This window comes from Hyperolius riggenbachi, chromosome 10 (assembly GCF_040937935.1).
Source record: "Hyperolius riggenbachi isolate aHypRig1 chromosome 10, aHypRig1.pri, whole genome shotgun sequence".
Taxonomy (NCBI): domain Eukaryota; kingdom Metazoa; phylum Chordata; class Amphibia; order Anura; family Hyperoliidae; genus Hyperolius; species Hyperolius riggenbachi.
Window position 1 is genome coordinate 263,286,078 of NC_090655.1, and position 21,355 is coordinate 263,307,432.

Below are 21,355 nucleotides of genomic sequence, written 5' to 3' on the forward strand. Positions count from 1 at the left end.
AGTGGTGAGGCAGGGGCTCTGTGGCTGCTGCTGGGCTGCTGGCAGTGGTGAGGCAGGGGCTCTGTGGCTGCTGCTGGGCTGCTGGCAGTGGTGAGGCTGGAGCACTGTGGCTGCTGCTGGCAGTGGTGGTGAGGCTGGGGCACTATGGCTGGCCTAGCTTGCACCTAACCGCACTGTCTCCGTCCCTACCTACCCCAAGTTAAATCCAAATGCGAATTGCGGCTCCAGCCGGGCGTTCAGGTATTTATATACCCGATCACGTGACCTGCTCGGCCAATCACAGCTATGGTCACAGCCAGCTAGGCTGTGCGACCATAGCTGTGCAAAAAAGCATCGTCGCCGCTTATTGGCTGCCTGAAGGGGCCAATAAGCGAGGGGAGGAGACCGAATAGCGCGGCTGAGCGCTGTGCTCGACCCGAACACCCTAATGTTCGGGAAATAACGAACAGTGCCGAGCACTGTTCGGTCAACACTAGAAGTGACTACAATGTGACCCTCACTGATAAGAAATTCCAATTATAAAACACTTTCTTAGCAGAAAATGGCTTCTGAGAGCTAGAAAGAGGTAAAACGAGGAATTTCTTATCTGTGAGGGTCACACTGTAGTCACTTCCTGTCTGAGTCAGGACTGAGTCAGCCACTTACATACCTGATATTTAACTATTTCAGGCAGAGAAAGAAAAAAAGGAACACCGCATAGTTATTTATGTGCTAGGTACTGTACATACCCATGTCTATCTCATCATGTCACTTCGGGTATCCTTTAACATTAGAACAGAGTTTTGAGAAATAAATCCTTACAGTCCGAGGCTAGTGGCTCTTATCTCCTTTCCAATTGGAAGCAACTACTAAATGATGGTTGGACATTGATGAGTACCTTTGATAATGGAGTTATGTTGTTTCTTCTCTTTTTTACTTGTTTGTTTCTGTTTTGTAGTTCTAACCTAAACCATCTCAGCCTCTTGAAAATAGATGGTTTATAATTTATAAGATCTATGACAGTTATTATGGTCTCTGTATGTAACACTCAGTAGGTTTTTAAAACCACTGCTCTGAGTAAACTACCTCCAGATGTGGTAGCTCTCCCCTTCCAGGCTGCTAGGCCAGCTGTTCACTCTGATTGGGAGACCAGTCACCTACATAAAACTGTAGTAAATGTTACTATTGATGAGCATATTCTATGTGTAAACTCATGAATGACTGTACATCTGCTTATGCAATATGATGCTTGTCCAAATATTGGAGATAATAGGATAACAGAGGCGCCAACAGAATAAAAACACTAAAAGAACTTAAAAACCCATCTTGTTAATAGAGGAGGCAGTGGTGGACTTACCTCCTCCATTCAGAACATACGACTGTGGATTTTCAGTTAAAACAATTTTATTGGATACTCCAAATAAAGTGCAACGCGTTTCGCGGGATACAAACCCGCTTCATCAGGCAATAACAGATAGGAGTAAACAGCATCTGCCAGTATCATCAAGGCTGAGCGCCTCTGTGAAGCTGTTTAATCCTATCTGTTATTGCCTGATGAAGCGGGTTTGTTTCCCGTGAAACGCGTTGCACTTTATTTGGAGTATCCAATAAAATTGTTTTGACTGAAAATCCACAGTCGTATGTTCTGCTTGGAGGAGGTAAGTCCACCACTACCTCCTCTATTACCAAGATGGGTTTTTACGTTCTTTTAGTGGTTTTTATCCTGTTGGTGCCTCTGTTATCCTATTATCTACATCAAGTCCACCCTTGGTGGAAGGTTGTACCCTTCCTTCTTCTACTACAGAGAGCGACTTTTTAATCCGCCCATTTACACAATCCAAAACGCTTGTTCAGCACCTTCAACTCCGTTCTCCATCCCCCTCCTCCTTCATCTTGCTTATCAGCTGAAGAATTTGCAACATACTTCACTGATAAAATTGACAAAATCCAAAGTGAATTCTCTTTGCAGTCCTCAAGTCCCACCTCCACACCTCTCATTGACTGCTCTCTAACTGCCTTCTCTCCACTCTCCGAACACTCTCCCTCCTCTATAATTGCCAAAGCTAATCTAACCACCTAATCTTTGGATCCTATTCCTTCCCATTTCATTCCGCAGCTATCCTCATCTCTCTTGCCTGCACTAACAACACTATATAACCTGTCCCTCTCCACTGGCATCTTTCCGTCGCCACTCAAAAAAGCTGTTGTGACACCACTACTTAAAAAACCTTCTATAGATCCTACCACACTTGCCAACTACCACCCAGTGTCACTTCTCCCATTTGCATCCAAACTACTTGAACGCCATATACATGCAGAATTAAGCCATTATTTATCTGCTAACTCCCTACTTGATCAGTTCCAGTCTGGCTTTCGCTCTAACCACTCCACGGAAACAGCCCTTACCAAAGTGGCCAATGACCTTCTTACAGCCAAATCCAAAGGTCAATTTTCCAAACTCATCCTTCTTGACCTGTCATCAGCATTTGATACTGTCGACCACACCTTACTCCTACAAATACTTTCAAATGTAGGAATAAAGGGCCTCGCTCTCACATGGTTATTTTCCTACTTCTCTGGAAGGTCCTTCGCAGTCTCCTACTCAGATCAGATCTCTTCTCCTCATGCTTTGTCTGTCGGGGTTCCCCAAGGCTCTGTCCTTGGTCCCCTCCTTTTTTCCATCTACATGCACGATCTTGGTGACTTAATCAACTCATTCGGGTTTCAATACCACCTCTATGCAGACGATACACAACTGTACCTCTCTGCCCCAGACCTTAACTCCCTCCTTAAACGTGTTCCTGACTGCTTGTCTGCTATATCCTCCTTCATGTCCTCTCGCTTCCTAAAACTTAATATGAGTAAAACAGAACTAATAATTTTTCCACCCTCTCTGTCCACCTCCCTGCTTGAAGTAACAATAAATGTTAATAACACTCCAATAACTTCAGTTCCCAAAGCTCGGTGCTTGGGGGTAATATTCCACTCATCTCTCTCTTTTATTCCTCATGTTCACTCCATAACCAGCTCCTGCCATCTCCAACTCAAAAACATATCTCGCATCCGTCCTTTTCTCACTCAAGACACAACTAAAATGTTAATACATGCTCTTACTGCAACATACTACTGTGTGGACTACCTTCTAACAGACTTGCCCCGCTCCAGTCGGTACTGAACTCAGCTGCTCATCTCATTCATCTTTCTTCTTGATCTTCCTCTGCTGACCCTCTCTGTCAAGCTCTTCACTGGCTGCTAATTAACCAGAGGATTCAGTTCAAACTCCTAACCCTAACCTACAGAGCTCTCCACAATCTCTCTCCCCGATACATATCCTCACTAATTTCCAGATACAAACCTAATCGCAATCTCAGATCGGCACATGATCTTCTGTTGTCCTCCTCTTTACAAGACTTCGCACGCGCTTCACCCCTCCTCTGGAATGCCCTCCCACAACACATCCGTCACTCGCCAACCTTTGTTACCTTTAAACGCTCTCTAAAAACACATTTGTTCCAACAAGCATATGCGCTACCTTAGGCCACTTCCCTTTGTCCTAAGACCAAATTGCACTCCTACTAGGTATGCTAAAACACACAGCCTCTATTTGCTGCATACTACCCCTCCTCATGCCCCCCCCCCCCCCCATTCCCTTTAGATTGTAAGCTCGCAAGGGCAGGGCTCTCTCCCCCTTTTGTGTCTTGGTAACCATAATGCATTTTATTCATCATGTTACTTTTATCACAGCCATTACCACTTCTGTATTTTGTATCATTCTTTGTATTTAGTCACTAATTATGTATCTTGTATTTTGGTGTACACCATTGTCTGTATTTTTATGTACCCCATGTTTGTTTCTTACTTTGTACAGCGTCACGGAATATGTTGGCGCTTTATAAATCAATAATAATAATAATAATAATAATCCTGAGTGGGGTCAGGACAATCTCCCCATCTGCTTTGACAGTGGTTGCCTAATTGGTAACCCTGGTTTGTGAGTATTAAATTCATATTATTACTCTTCCAATTACACATTACCAGTACATACTACACTATATTGGGCTCTTGGTGTTCTCTCCTTTGTGTCCAAATTTGTAATTTGTTGACCCTTTTGCATAAAAACTTATTATGGAAAAAAACACTGTACACAAATCCTTAAAAAAACGTAATTTATTCCCAAAACATTTCCCACACTCAGCACATGAATAGCGCTTCTCACCAGTGTGAGATCTCTTATGAATGACAAATTATGATTTATTCCCCAGCATTTCCCACTCCCAGCACATGCATAGAGCTACTCACCAGTGTGAGTTCTCTTATGTCTGGTAAGGTATTTTTTATGCCCAAAACATTTCCCACACTCAGCACATGAATGTGGCTTCTCATCAGTGTGAGATCTTGCGTGTATGGCAAGCGCTGTTTTCTCTACAAATCTTTTCCCACACTCAGCACATGAATGTGGCTTCTCACCAGTGTGATATCTCACATGCCTCACAAGGCTTGATTGACAAGTAAATCCTTTCCCACACTCAGTACATGAATATGGCTTTTCGCCAGTGTGAGATCTCTCATGGTATACAAGGCTTTCTTTATATCCAAAACATTTTCCACATTTAGCACATGAATAGGGCTTCTCACTAGTATGACATCTCTTATGTAAAATAAGAGCAGATTTTCTCCCAAAACATTTCTCACACTCTGCACATGAGTAGGGTTTCTCACCAGTATGAGATCTCATATGCCTATCAAGATAATTTTTACACCCGAAACATTTCCCACACTCACCACATGAATAAGGCTTTTCACCAGTATGAAATCTCTTATGGATGACAAGATGTGAACTCCGAAAAAAACATTTCCCACACTCAGCACATAAAAAGGGCTTCTCGCCAGTATGAGATCTCTCATGTCCGACAAGATGAGATTTACTCCAAAAACATTTCCCACATTCAGAACATGAAAAGGATTTTCCATTAGTGTGAGATCTCTCATGTTTGACTAGATAAGATTTACCCGCAAAACATTTCCCACACTCAGAGCATGAGTATGGTTTCTCACCAGTGTGAGAATTCATATGTCTATCAAGATCGGATTTACACCCATAACATTTCGCACACTTAGCACATGAATAGGGCTTCTCACCAGTGTGAGATCTCTCATGTATGATAAGACCTGATTTCTGAAGAAAACATTTCCCACACTCAGAACATGAATAGGGCTTCTCACCATTGTGAGATCTCTTATGCATGACAAGACTTGATTTCCGAACAAAACATTTTCCACACGCAGTACATGAATAAGGCTTCTCACCAGTGTGAGATCTTTTATGTACGACAAGCTCTGATTTACGCCCAAAACATTTCCCACACTCAGCGCATGGATAAGGATTTTCACCAGTGTGGGTTCTCACATGACTGACAAGCTGTGATTTACACACAAAACATTTCCCACACTCATCACATGAATAAGGCTTTTCACCAGTGTGAGATCTCTCATGTATGACAAGATGGGACCTACACCCAAAACATTTCCCACACTCAGCACATGAATAGGGCTTCTCACCAGTGTGATATCTCTCATGTCTAACAAGACATGATTTCCGAACAAAACATTTCCCACACTCAGCACATGAATAAGGCTTCTCACCAGTGTGGGTTCTCTCATGACTGACAAGCTGTAATTTACTCCCAAAACATTTCCCACACTCAACACATGAGTATGGTTTCTCAGCACTGTGAAATCTCTTGTGTCTATCAAGATGGTATTTACAACTGAAACATTTCTCACACTCAGCACATGAATAGGGCTTCTCGCCAGTGTGAGATCTCTCATGTCTGACAAGATGGGATTTACAACCAAACCCTTTCCCACACTCAGCACATGAATAGGGCTTCTCGCCAGTGTGAGATCGCTCATGTCTAACAAGACTTGATTTCCAATCAAAACATTTCCCACACTCAGCACATGAATAGGGCTTCTTACCAGTGTGAGATCTCTCATGAGTGACAAGATATGATTTTTGAACAAAACATTTCCCACACGTTGAACAGGTATAAGACCCTCCAGCAGGGGCAGAGCTGTGCCTGGTATGAGGCCCCTTAGGGTTAGACAGGTGAGAGGAGTCTGGGGGAATATTTGGGGTAGCCAGGATATCTGCAGGAGACTCTTGTCCAGTGACATCACCATCCGTTGTACAGTCTTTGGATACAGAGAGGCGAGTCTCTGAGAGGTTCCTGATGCCGGGACTCCTCCCTGCAAATAGAGAAACATCATCACTTCCTGTTAGAGAATTCTGAGGGAGGAACAATTATCATTAGGGATGAAAGGAAAGAGGATGGTCGGCACTGCTGTACAGCTCCCTTTATTTGGCAATGTGCAGACAAGTAGGCTGTGTGTTACATCATCACTTCACGGTCCATAAGAAGAGACTAAACACGTACTGGTGTGGGGGTGGGTAATGGTGGGTGCTGGTTGCTGGGAGCCTGACGGCAGTTTCACACACAAGCTCTTCTTCAGAGGCTATGACAAGGGGGCGGGGCTGCAGCTATATCCACTCTAGTTGGGGAAAAAATTGTTTACTCTAAATTACTAGGTAATGCCTAATGATGTTGATCCAGGGATTTTATCTGATTGCCATCTGGAGTCGGGAAGGAATTTTTCCCTTTTGGGGATAATTGGACCATGCCTTGTAAGGGTTTTTTCGCCTTCCTCTGGATCAACAGGGATATGTGAGGGAGCAGGCTGGTGTTGTACTTTATACTGGTTGAACTCGATGGACGCATGTCTTTTTTCAACCAAAATAACTATGTAACTAAGTAAAAGTACCCTGCAATCCAAGATTACAGTGTGCGGAGATCAGGGAGAGTGAGGCCAAACAACACGGCCAATATCCCAAATGGGGTGCAGTAAAGGCCAGTGCAGTACAGTCCCAGCACCTGTGTATATGGGTTGAGGGGTGCACAAGCAGGAGGCGGAGTCTTTCTGATGTCTCTGTTGCATGCAGTACTCAGCACCTGTGTATATGGGCTGAGGGGTGCATAAGCCTGGTCTGTGCATTTGCAGGAGGCGGAGTCTTTTTGATGTCTCTGTTGCATGCAGTTCTCAGCACCTGTGTATATGGGCTGAGGAGTGTATAAGCCTGGTCTGTGCATTTGCAGGAGGCGGAGTCTTTCTGATGTCTCTGTTGCATGCAGTACTCAGCACCTGTTTATATGGGCTGAGGGGTGCATAAGCCTCATCTGTGCATTTGCAGGAGGCGGAGTCTTTCTGATATCTCTATTACATGCATTTCTCAGCACCTGTGTATATAGGCTGAGGGGTGCATAAGCAGGAGGCGGAGACTTTCTGATGTTCCTGTTGCATGCAGTTCTCAGCACCTGTGTATATGGGCTGAGGGGTGCATAAGCCTGGTCTGTGCATTTGCAGGAGGCGGAGTCTTTTGTTCACCCTATATATAAGGACAGGTGCTGCTTGGTCCAGAGCACTTGCTCTTTCTCTACCTATGTGAGTACAGATCTGAATAATCAGGTAATAATGAAACCAGCTGTTTTCTGCTTCCGATTGCCGTAAGGCTTTGTGAAAGGAGCCCATAGTTTGGTACCGATGTTATATAGATGACCTCCTGATAACCCAGCAGGGGCATCTGATTCTCTGCTTCCTGGACTTTGTCTTGAAGGGCTTGATTCACTGACAATATCACAGCCAAACAGCGCGAGTAAACTCCTGTTACTCAAACTAATAAATTAGCATGACTCCCTCCCATGTCTGTTCACAGTATGCATGTTAGTGGCAGTGTAGCGTGCGTTACCTTGCAACAGACAATGCTTTACGTTGCTGCGTGGTAGTGACGTATCACTACTGCGATACTTTACTAGTGATGCAGCTACTACATCAATTGATGTAGTAGCGGCCGCACTAGTGGAATATGGCGGTAGCAATATGTCACTACCACACAGCAAGGTAAAGCATCAGCCGTTGCTAGGTAACGCACGCTACACCGCCATTAGCATCCTTGTCATGCACAGAGATGGGAGGAAGTCGCGCTAATTTATTAGTGTGGGTAACAAGAGTTTACTTGCACTGTCTGGCTGCGGTATTGTTAGTGAATAAAGCCCCATGTCTTGAAAGTGTAACAACTTTATGTAAAACTTCTAGGAAGCCTTGTGCAGGCAATGCTATGCTGTTCATAAGAAGCTTCCATCCCAGGCCCAGGATTCCAGTAGTACCCAGTGGGCGACTTCATACATGCGTGACGTAATGCTTACACTGAGGACTCATTACAGCAAGAGGTCACTGTTTTGGAACATAGACAGTGTTCTTCCCAAAGCCTTTAAGTCAGGCACTCCTCCCAGCTAATTTTCGCCACCACCCGGCTGTTATTTTATTGGTCTGTCATTTGCCCCAGACTTTATTCATTCCTCTTCATTCATTACAGTGGGCAGCGGCTGTGTCATTGCAGCCGTCCCGCTGTCACTCAGGGACACTATCTCCACCCTCTTTCCCAGCTCCCCTCAGTAGTGTAGAGGGGCGGGGAAAGCTTGTGTGACGTCACAGTAACACAGCGCAGAGGAACTGAACCTCAGGATGCCTGTCTCTATTCAGCCAAGTCTCCTCCTGTTATTATAGGAGAGGAGGATGGGGTGTTATCCTGTGCTGTCACCAATGTGCTGAATGCCTTTTATATGCAGAAAGTGTTTGGCCACCACTTGCTCGGCTGTTAGTCTCTGCATCAAGTAATCAACTTTTAGGGCTGGTTCACACTCGGCACATTTTCAGCGTTTTGCTGATCACTGGAAAGTGACGGGCAAGCGGTGAATGTAAACCGGCCCTTAGGTGAATGCCGTCCAAACGCTGGGACCCAATGTAAGCAAAGGTGAAGTACACTATAACGGCTGTTGGTTGATGTGAATGCCTGTCATTTCTGTGAAAGAGGCTGAATACCATAGCTATGTTCCTAGTCTCTATAAGTGGTGTGTGAGGGATGCAGTAGTCTCTTAAAGGACAACCGAGGTGACATGTGAAATGGTGAGATAGATGTATATGTACAGTGCCTAGCACACAAATAACTAGGCTGTGTTCCTTTTTTTCTTTCTCGGTCTGAAAGAGTTAAAAATCAGGTATGCAAGTGGCAGTTTCTGCCCGGGTCTGGACTGGGTCAGACTATAGCGTAACCCTCACTGATCAGTAATTACAGACATAAAATATTTTCCTGTCAATAAATGGCTTCTGAAAGCAAAAAAGAGATTAAAAGGGTCAACTAATAGAGTTTAGCTCTGGCATACTTCAATGAAGGTGTCATTGAGCAGATACAATGAAACAGTAAAAACTGAAAAACTAGATTTAAATATAAAATAAAACTGTGGGATATTTAAAAAAGTCATTTTTAGGAGAAGTAGGATAGATACAATTGTTTTTCTCATCAGTTAATTTTCACCTCGGAAGTCCTTTAATCACTGCTGTAAGTTTGCCAGACTTTATGGCTTACACTTTGTATGCTCATAGATAACCCTTGTTGTATTTAGAAACAGGCAGACAACCAAATGATCCTTCATACACTGAATGTACTGTCCTCACTGTGTGTGTTATCCTGTGCTGCCCCCGCTCATCCAGTAGCACCCAGTACCAACCCTCACCCAAGGCCCAGTGTGATCCCACACCCAGTGTGACCTTTCCCACCTGGCTGGAAAAAAAAATTCTAGGGAGAACACTGATAGACTGTCACTCGGGATACAATAAATGGCTGCTCAGCCCAGCTGAACACATTGCTTTGTCTAGGGACAGGCAGGATATGATGCCACAGCTTCCTGTTGCACAGCAGAGGCAGGATATGATGTCACAGCTTTCTGTTAGACAGCCGGCCCCTGCTGTGCCCACGTTTGTCACAGACTAGTTATGAATGATTGTTGAGGAATCACTTCCTGTTTTGTATTCTGATGACAAACTACATTGTGTCCCGGAGTCCAGCTGTCGCGTCCAGGAGGGCTCCGTCTCTCAGTTCTTTATTGTCAGTCTCTTTTCCTCTGCTGGGATTAGACATCCTGCCTGGCTTGCTGCTGGGGGACCCTATAGGTGTGGGGGCCCTAGAAGCTGCTACTGTGCTGTACACGATGTGGGCAGATCGGTCCAAAAGCAGATATGCGGTCTCTCATGTAAAGGTATAGAGGAAAGGATTCATCCTATGCTTAGAGGATATTTATCATGAGCTGTTGGTATGTGAGGCGATGGGTGTGGATTTCCCACCTTGGTACACCTGATGGTCTCAATGCACTTAAAGCAATGCTGAAGTGAACCTGTAATAAAAGTTAGAAACTCACCTATGGAGAGGGAAGGCTCTGGATTCTACAGAGACTTCTGTGACGCGTTCACCATTTTTCATATGGAATACATCATATCTCATATGCAGTGTCACATCAGCCAGGGATGGCAAAGGGTTAACCTTCCAGCTATCACAGGCAGGACACAGAGTTAATTAGCTCTTATCAAAGGCATTCCAAGCCCCCTGCTGTCAGTACAAGCCATCCCTCTGGAATTGTCCCTGACTGAACCTAATAAACTAATGGTGGCCATACATTAGAACGATGGGCAAATTCGACAAAAAGACAAATTTATCTCTAGTCGAATCTGCCCATACACTATAGGCCGATTCCCATCGGTTTTCAGTATGAAATCATCAGGGAATCGGCTGAGCCGCCACGTCCACCCTGCCGCTGCCCCCAAATGTATATGTAGTGCAGTGCATTTATACATTACCTGTCCTGTAGCAGCTTCCGCACGGTGTCCGTCCATCTCGCCGGGTAAGCCGTATACACGCTAGCGGCGCATAGTGTCTGACGTCAGCCGCTTTGCGCCTTCGTGACGTCAGACGTAGCGCCGCTGGCGTGTATGCGGAACCCGGCGAGATAGACGGAAATGCGTAGAGGCTGACACCGGACAGGTAATGTGTAAATGCTACACTACACTACATACATTTATACATTGCGGCGGGGGTTTCGTTGTCTCGTCGCTCGTTCGGAATTCGGCCGCTGTGCCACCGCGCATCCAACCAACCAACCTCGGCCCGACATTTTCCAACATGCGCGATCGATCCTGCACCCAATTTCTGTCCTGAAATTGGTTGCTTTTTCGGTCAGGCATGCACTTGGCAGCACCAATTTTCATCCAATTCGATTTCGATTATAATAATCGAATTGGATGGTCGATTAGTTGGTTGGTCAGCTAGTGCATGGCCCCCTTAACTCTCATCCCAGACTGGGTGACTGCAATAGTCCCAAATAGGGATGATCAATGAGACGCAAATTCTTCTGAAATTATGCAATTTTTTTATGCAAATGTATGCAGTTTGAAAATGGGCCAATCAGTTTAAACCCAGGTTTAAATTGATTGGTCCATTTTCAAGCTGAATACATTTGCATAAAAATTTACACCAATTCTGAATAATTTGCAGATCTGTGATCATCCCTAGTCCCAACCATTGGCACCCCTGCGTGTAGTAAACCTACTCTGATGCTATCTGTTTTCTCCTCTAGTGATGGCAGAACCATTCGCTGGGCTAACAGTCCCCTGCAAACGACAGACATTTATGTCTAATGCGAACTATACGGGCTCCTAAGTGGTACACAATGCACTCTGACCGCATCGACCGGGAATTACCATAGTAGCGGCCCCACTAGTGGAGGGCTGTGGTCACACTATGAGTGCATTGCGCAGAACTTAGGACACAAGACCCTGCGCTGTGTGTGTGCATGCTAATAGTAACTCACGTTATGTGTCCGCCGTGCATTTACCGTTTGATGCACCAAGCTGTGCTGTGCAGCTGCTTCCTAGGTGCTCTGCTACTTGTAGTGCAGCAGCTAAGCCCCCCCCAGGACTCACCCTGACCACAAAAGTCATTTTGCGCACTGATATTGACCCTGCTGTACTGATATTTTGATGTTTCATTGTGGTGTGGTGTGTGTTGTAGCAACTTTGGGATATGATAATTATAACCTGTCAGAAAATCTCATATTAATGCAGGGAACTATCTCCATTTTGCTTTGAGTCAATTTAAGTTAATTCTATATGTTTAAAAATGCCCTGATTGAATTTCAAGATTTTGTGTTTGTGAAATTAAGCAGTTATTATTTAATCAGAGCTAGATTGCAGGTTAGAATGACCCTTTATGTTCTTCTCCCCAGTACCCCGTGTGTTCCTTGTACAAGGCTTTGTTTATACTAAGATAACTCTGGAGAACTGTTTTGACCACTCAGTTCTTGCTGGAAATGCAAATGCTTAGCAAGGCCTAATAAATGCAGTAAAATGCTAAAAGGCTGCTATAAGCAGACATAGGCTTAGCATATGAAATACTTATGTATAGTGATTATAGAACTATTAGTTAATGATTTGATTAACAAGATATATATATATTAATGTACATATGTTTTTTTTTATATTTTAATGTGAATTAACATTAATGGCTGTTTTCTATGAATACAAGCCAAATAAGACAGATGAGATGCAGTCAATTAATGATGTACCAAAGAACATACCAACTTCTTAGAACTAAAAAAAAGTTATGTAAATTACTTGATACATTTTGGCTTACCTCACTCCAATTAAGAGTACAGGTAGTCCCCGACTTACGAACGTCCGACTTACGAATGGCTCGATCCCATCGCGATGATGTCTTTTCCGCATGGTGAAGTTTGAAGGAGCGGTTTCAAACTCCCCTGAGTCCCAGCGCGTCTCCCCACAGTGGCAGCAGTTTTGGACATACAGCATCACTTTGCTTCCTGTATGTCATATAATATACACTGTTCCCCAACTCTGTCCTCAAGTACCACCAACAGTGCATGTTTTGTGGAAATCCACAGAGGCAGTTAATCAGCTCTGCTGAGACACTAATTACCTCACCTGTGCATGTTTGTGGTTTTCTGCAAAACATGTACTGTTGGTGGGCCTTGAGGACAGGGCTGGGGAACTCTGATATACAGGAAGCAGTGCTGTATGCTAGATGGAGTAGGAGGCGGAGTTGCTGGGGTGGGCAGATTATGTCCCCGGGGCTGCATGCAGCCGTTTAGTGTCTATACCTGGCCTGCATTCTCAGTGCTCCATGCAGGAGGATTGATTAATGCCGGGAGGCAGAGCAGAGGCTGTGAGTAATCACCCTGCCTGATTTCTTTTCATCCTCTCCTCCTCCTCCACCATGTGTTGCTGTTTTGATGCAGCTGCTGGCAGGTAAGAGCCTCCCTCTCTCCAACAGAGTGTTTGCAGTTTCCCTACTGTGGACACAGGAGATTTCCCTCCCATGGAGATTAGTTTACTTTTCACTATGATTCCACATGACTCCAGAGGGCTGCAGGAGAATGAAGAGTCTCCAGCTCACTCCTCGGTACCTTGTACTTTGTGCTTGTAGGATGATGGGGTCTGCTCAGCTTCAATGAACGAAGGAGGCTTCTCACAGTGTGCCCAATCCAGAGGGACCAGACTGGGCTGGGGGGGGGGGGGGAGGGTAAGGGGAGCAGAGTAATGGGTTGGGTGCAGACCCAATTCTTTGCCTAAGTGGGTAATGAATGATTCTTCTACTCTGCAGTAAGCTGCTTGGAACTCTCAGCCTGCGCAATGAAAAGTGCTGTGATTTATTCCCCATGTTGCCAGTGACCAAGGATGACTAGTGTGTCATTTGTGGATGCTCTTTGTTATTGGTGCATTTATCATTTGTTGTGTAATCAGTGCCACATTTGGAACCTTATAATTGCTGCATTTGTCACTCAGGGCCTCAGTGGTGCAGGCAGTGCCAACAAATAAGAATTAATGACTGTACTTACAGTTTAGGCCCCCCAGAATTCCCTCACAGGGCACGCTACTGACTCCAACCCATCTGTAAAAAAGCTTAGGCCTTTTGTTTCTCTCCTCCCTATGCAGAATAGCAAGTTCAGCATAACAGCCTCCCCTGATCTCAGTTTACAGCACCGATCTCCATGGCTACAGCGGTGTCATGTGACCGCCGCCAGTACTTGCCATGAAAAGCCACACGCTGTGGCAAGGGAGATTGATGCTGGAAGCTGCTTGGAGCCTGTTATGCTCTGCATGCAACTCTGCATAGGGAGGGAGAGAGGAAAAGAGACACTGAATCTGGCCCTGCATCAGAGGAAGGGGCTGCTAATACTGGGGCGCCTGGCTACTTAAATTGTAAGGGGGACAAACAGAGTCACAAAGAGGGGACAAAGAGAGGCACAGAGGGGGACAAACAGGCACAGGGGTAGACAAAAAGGCACATGGAGGAACAAACAGGCACAGAGGGAGAAAGAGGAAGACACTGGAGGCAAAGAGAGGCACATAGGAAGCAAAAGGGGCAGAGATGGCACAGTGTTCCTAATTAACCGGTTCAGCACCGCAGTGCCGAAAATCTCACGCATCCGAGCAACGGTCACCTCCCATTCATTCGCCTATAAATTTATTGCTACTTATCACAATGAATTGATCTATATCTTGTTTTTACCGCCACTAATTAGGCTTTCTTTGGGTAGTACATTTTGCTAAGAATTATTTTTTTCTAAATCTATTTTAACAGGAAGATTAATAAAGAAATGAAAAAAATTCATTATTTCTCAGTTTTTGGCCATTACAGTTTGAAATTAATATTTGCTACCGTAATTAAAACTCATGTATTTTATTTGCCCATCTGTCCCAGTTATTACACCGTTTAAACGATGTCCCTATCACAATTTATGGTGCCGATATTTCATTTAGAAATAAAGGTGCATTTTTTCAATTTGCGTCCATCACTATTTATAAGCTTATAATTTTAAATAATATACAGTGGTGTGAAAAACTATTTGCCCCCTTCCTGATTTCTTATTCTTTTGCATGTTTGTCAAACTTAATTGTTTCTGCTCATCAAAAACCGTTAACTATTAGTCAAAGATATCATAATTGAACACAAAATGCAGTTTTAAATTATGGTTTTTATTATTTAGTGAGAAAAAAACCTCAAAACTTACATGGCCCTGTGTGAAAAAGAAATTGCCCCCTGAACCTAATAACTGGTTGGGCCACCCTTAGCAGCAATAACTGCAATCAAGCATTTGCGATAACTTGCAACGAGTCCTTTACAGCGCTTTGGAGGAATTTTGGCCCACTCATCTTTGCAGAATTGTTGTAATTCAGCTTTATTTGAGGGTTTTCTAGCATGAACCGCCTTTTTAAGGTCATGCCACAACAGCTCAATAGGATTCAGGTCAGGACTTTGACTAGGCCACTCCAAAGTCTTCATTTTGTTTTTCTTCAGCCATTCAGAGGTGGATTTGCTTGTTGTGTTTTGGGTCATTGTCCTGCTGCAGCACCCAAGATCGCTTCAGCTTGAGTTGACGAACAGATGGCCGGACTTTCTCCTTCAGGATTTTTTGGTAGACAGTAGAATTCATGGTTCCATCTATCACAGCAAGCCTTCCAGATCCTGAAGCAGCAAAACAACCCCAGACCATCACACTACCACCACCATATTTTACTGTTGGTATGATGTTCTTTTGCTGAAGTGCTGTGTTACTTCTACGCCAGATGTAACAGGACACGCACCTTCCAAACAGTTCAACTTTTGTCTCGTCGGTCCACAAGGTATTTTCCCAAAAGTCTTGGCAATCATTAAGATGTTTTTTTAGCAAAATTGAGATGAGCCTTAATGTTCTTTTTGCTTAAAAGTGGTTTGCACCTTGGATATCTGCCATGCAGGCCGTTTTTGCCCAGTCTCTTTCTTATGGTGGAGTCGTGAACACTGACCTTAATTGAGGCAAGTGAGGCCTGCAGTTCTTTAGATGTTGTCCTGGGGTCTTTTGTGGCCTCTCGGATGAGTTTTCTCTGCGCTCTTGGGGTAATTTTGGTCGGCTGGTCACTCCTGGGAAGGTTCATCACTGTTCCATGTGTTTGCCATTTGTGGATAATGGCTCTCACTGTGGTTTGCTGGAGTCCCAAAGCTTTAGAAATGGCTTTATAACCTTTACCAGACTGATAGATCTCAATTACAGTACTTTTGTTCTCATTTGTTCCTGAATTTCTTTGGATCTTGGCATGTCTAGCTTTTGAGGTGCTTTTGGTCTACTTCTCTGTGTCAGATAGCTCCAATTTAAGTGATTTCTTGATTGAACTAGGTGTGACAGTAATCAGGCCTGGGGGTGACTACAGAAATTGAACTCAGGTGTGATATACCACAGTTAAGTTATTTTTTAACAAGGGGGGCAATTACTTTTTCACACAGGGCCATTTAGATTTGGAGTTTTTTTTCTCACTAAATAATAAAAACCATCATTTAAAACTGCATTTTGTGTTCAATTATGTTATCTTTGACTAATAGTTAACGGTTTTTGATGAGCAGAAACATTTAAGTGTGACAAACATGTAAAAGAATAAGAAATCAGGAAGGGGGCAAATAGTTTTTCACACCACTGTAATAACATATTCTCTTGACATGCATATTTAAAAAGTTCAGACCCTTGGGTAACTATTTATGTTGTTTTTGTATTTTTTTAATTGTATTTTTTTTTAATAAAAAAAATGTATGTGGGTAATTTTTGGTGTGGGAGGGAAACTGCTAATTTTAAATGTAAAATAATATTTTTTTTTAATTAAAAATGTATGTGGGTGCAGTTTACTATTTGTGAAAAAAGTCCAAGATGCGAACGATCTCGCATCCAGGAACTAAAATGCTGAGGAGAAGTTTCCTGGGGGCAGAAATACCGCGCTCTCTGGATAGAAAGCCTCAGTATTTCTGCGGGGAAGTTAGATCGGTGAATGGGAATTATATTCCCATTCACTGATCGGGGGGTTAGCGGCGGGCGGCGGCAGCAGTGCCTATCTGGACGAGTAAGCTCGTCCAGATAGGCCGAACTGGTTAAGAATGGATTCAGGTTAAGAAACAGACAGACACAGAACATTTATATTGCGCTTTTCTCCTGGCTCTGAGCGCCAGAGCTGCAGCCACTAGGACATGTTCTACAGGCAGTAGCAATGTTAGGGAGTCTTACCCAAGCATCCTTACTGAATAGGTGCTGGCTTACTGAAAAGGAACAAACCTACAGTCCCTATCTCGTTCATTAACTGGGGACTACCTGTATTAGATCTATGGTCTATGATAGATGGTATAGAACACCACCTGTGTCATAAGATCTAAATAAAATATTTATTGGCTTCATTATGATTAAAAACAGATGGCAGCTGTTTATGTAGAATAAACCAAGTGACGTCAGATATAAACGCACCTGCTCAGATAACCCAATCGTTTAATATTTCACAATTTAGAGAAGGAATAAACGAAAAAAAAAATCAAGTAATAATTGTTGTGCGTCACCAAAAACCCCCTAAAAGCCACCATCTTAGAAACATTTTATTATATAAGGCCTAACAGGCTGGCATGGTATGTTCATTGATCTCTACTGAGATGGACTGAGGCCTAGCTGAAAGACTGACAACCTTCCACAGCGATTCTAGAATCCAAGAGAGGTAATACGCATTATTCTTAGTGAATTTACATAAACGTTATAAACTCAAAATTTTAAAGCTTCAGCATTTTAAGTTTTAATTAAATAATATTTTTAATATACACCAATCAATAAGCATTGCTATATAAATGGAATTGAAAGCTTCAGGTCAACTATTATTATTATTATTTAGTATTTATATAGCGCTGACATCTTCGGCAGCGCCATACAAAGTATATACAGTCTTGTCACTAACTGACCCTCAAAGGAGCTGAACAATCTAGTCCCTACTATAGTCATATGTCTATATTGTGTAGTGTATGTATTGTAGCCTAGGGTCAATTTTTTTTTTTTTAGGGGGAAAGCCAATTAACTTATCAGTATGTTTTCGGGATGTGGGAGGAAACCGGAGTGCCCAGAGAAAACCCATGCAGACACGGGGAGAACATACAAACTCCTTGCAGATGTTGACCTGGCTGGGATTCGAACCAGGGACCTAGCGCTGCAAGGCAAGAGCGTCAACCACGACACCACCGTGCTACCCAGCTTTGATTAAGATATAACCACTTAATCACTATATCTACGCCCTGCGGGAGGACTGTTCCCGTTCCAGGGAGGTAGATTTTCTTCTATTCTCTATGTGCAGCATGAGTGAATGCCCCCCCCCCCCCTTCCGCATGGCAGTGTAATCTAATCTAAGTGACCATGATCAATGGCCACTGCCCACAATGAGATGCCCTGGTCGGAAGAGAACGTGGGGGACATCTTGTGGCCTAATAGTAAAATTACACCTACATGCACTTTTTAAATAAAAATACATGCATATACAGTCGAAATTAATCCCTTATCTTACTCATAGTTACTCCAAAAAATGAATATATATATATATATATATATATATATATATATATATATATATATATATATATATATATATATATATATATAGTATATATCTTAAATAGTTACCTTAGGGACTCAACTGTTATACTTGCAAATGACAAATGAAGGCTTGACATTAGTGATGGACGCAAAATGGAAAAAATACACCTTTATTGCCAAATAAAATATTGCCCCCATACATTGTAGTAGGGAAATATTTTAAATGTTGTAATAACCGTGACAAAAGGGCAAATAAAATAGGCGAGTTTTAATTACAATAGCATGTATTGTTTTAAAACTATAATGGCCAAAAACTGAGAAATAATGACATTTTTCAATTTTTTTTTATTATTCCCATTAAAATACATTTAGCATAAAATAATTCTTAGCAAAACATACCACCCAAAGAAAGCTTAATTGGTGGTGAAAAATTATTAATTTCATTGTGATAAGTAGTGATAAAGTTGTAGGTGAATGAAAGGGAGGAGCGCTGAAAGGTGAAAGATGCTCTGGTTCACAAGGGGAAAAACCCCTCAGAGGTGAAGTGGTTAAAGTTCTTTATACAAGAATAGAACTCTATATACTACTAATAAGGATATAGCTATATTTGTGTGCACCATACATTGTACAATTGCAAAGACAACAATTATCGATGGAGGTTTCAACCTACAGAAGAAGAGTTACTATGTTGATAAAAGGAACATTGACAATGTATATCAGAGGATGATAACAAGTGAAGTGATGTATATTTCTGTATATACGCTTTATCTTCTTATTTATATCAACATAACTTTAGAAAATTTAGATGAGTGTTGCATATTTTTTGTCCAGAGGTAACCTGTTAGCCTATAAAAAAAAAATTCTGTCTATAGAGACAGAGAGACTACACTACCACTACAAATCCACTACTTCCTATATTGATTATGTTGATTTATAGGCATGGTGTCATGAACCGCAGTCTCACCTCTGCTGCCTCCAGCAGCACGGGCGCCGCTCTCATTCAGCGATGCGGGTCTGTTGCTTCCGCGGCCACCAGGCGTGATCAGGTTTCCTCTGCACGCAGGTCTCTCGAGGAGGCTAGTAATGTTGGCACTTTCAAACACACGCGCGCAGCAAGTGAGAGGCCTTATAGACTTAGGAAGCGTGTCAGCTGATCAGCAATCAGCTGGCACATCTCTGCCCTAGTTTACTCCTGATTGATCACCTGTTCAGAAGGCAGGGCTACAGACCCAGAGCTGCCTATATATTCCTTGAGCGGTCAGTGCTCTGGTGTCTGTTGTAGCTGACAGTTCTCTGTTAAGCCTCAGACCCGTAGTCAGATCCGTGGTACATTTGAACTGGCAGGACCCCATGGATTTGTACACTAGTTAGCAGGGCTGTGGAGTCGGAGTCGTGGAGTCGGGCAATTTTGGGTGCCTGGAGTCGGAGTCGGGGAAAAATGCAACGACTCCGAATGAATTTGTAACTGTAATTAAATAAGAAAATATGATAAAATGTTCTATTTCTCAGATAATAGTCATTAAAAATAATGTATATATACAGTGTATATACAGTAATAGCTGTGCTTAGTCCACAAAAATGAAATAAACCAATCAAAATTAGTTACTTGTGCTGCTTCAATAAAGCAGTCCCCGTATTTTTAAGGTCAGATGTACATATCTGATTGTGACTGTATATATGATGTGTACACAGGAATCTCTTATATATACTAAATAACATCTATGCTGTAAGAATAAAGCCTGATGTGTAGCTGTGTCACTAATAGATATGGTCAATGAGATGGAAATAATTCTGCACTGATGCTGATTTATGCAAATGTATGCACTCCCTTTGCTGATGAAATCAAATAATTTGATATGTTGTTAAAATTTGCTTTGGTGACTACAAATTAAAGGGTAACTGAGACGGATGAAAAGTAAAGTTTTATACATACCTGGGGCTTCCTCCAGCCCCCTTCAGGCTAATCAGTCCCTCACTGTCCTCCACCACCCGGATCTTCTGCTATGAGTCCTGGTAATTCAGCCAGTCAGCGCTGTCCGGCCGCATGCCGCTCCCACAGCCAAGAACATTCTGCACCTGCGCAATAGTGCTGCACAGGTGTAGTATGCTCCTGGCGGCGGAGTGTGTGCATGCGCACTACGCCCGAAACCTGGGGGGCCCCCCCAACATATGCCCCGGAACAAAAATCGGCATTAGGGGACCTTTTTTGCAGCTGGTATAGTCAGGGTGTGAAGTCCCAATCGGTCGGAGCTTCACATTATGGCTATCCCAGCCTGCATGGGGGACAAGGGGTTAAAAAGTTTCAGGAGGGGGGACCCCACATCATTTTTTTTTTTTAATTCCCACACTCTAAACATAAAAAAAATTTGGGAAAATAGAAAAAAATGCCAGGGATCTTCATACAGCCATATTGCGGCTATATAGCGATCCCTGGCCAAAGCGCTGCGGCTGCGTATAGACCCCCTGGAAACCCCGTCAGGAAATGTATTGCGCTTTCGTTTGATGCATGTAAAATTACACTACCGTTAGGTTTGCTACTAAAAATGACATTTACCACATTTAAAAGTATACTTTTTTCCTTCGAAACTTTAAAATCGATTTTCTCAAAAACTATAAGATCTTTTTGAAAAATTGTTTTTTCCTCTTATTCCTAATGATCTCCTTAACATATCCTGCAAATTTAGGGTTTCTAGCATTTAAGGTGGATTTGCTATCAACCATTAAAGTCGGCAGGTTTTTAAATGTGTATTTTTTTCCTTTGAAACTTTAAAATTGATTTTCTCAAAAACTATAAGGCCGATTTGAAAATTTTTTTTTCCTCTTGTAGCCACTGGGGGCCCCTACAAGCTCTGGGGCCCTGGGGCAGCTGCCTCCCCTGCCTCTATGGTAGCGCCGGCCCTGCTCTTACATGTACCCACACTTACATTGCCTAGGGCCTGATAGATGTTCTTTGTGCGGTTTGTACCTTTTACAAGTACTCTTACCAAGGACTAGTTTTAGTCTAAAGGGAATAAATATAGTAGTCTACATATCCTTCTCACTTCAGTTGC

General features: G+C 43.0%; 1 protein-coding gene across 1 annotated transcript in view; it reads right to left on the reverse strand.

The window, feature by feature from the left end:
• LOC137537151 (uncharacterized) overlaps positions 1-21,355 on the reverse strand; it is a 226,508-nt gene that overhangs the window by 48,812 nt on the left and 156,341 nt on the right. Inside the window, exon 8 of the mRNA XM_068259275.1 lies at positions 4,279-6,228. Within this exon, the coding sequence (XP_068115376.1) occupies positions 4,279-6,228 (1,950 nt within the window). The remainder of the gene's footprint in view (positions 1-4,278; positions 6,229-21,355) is intronic.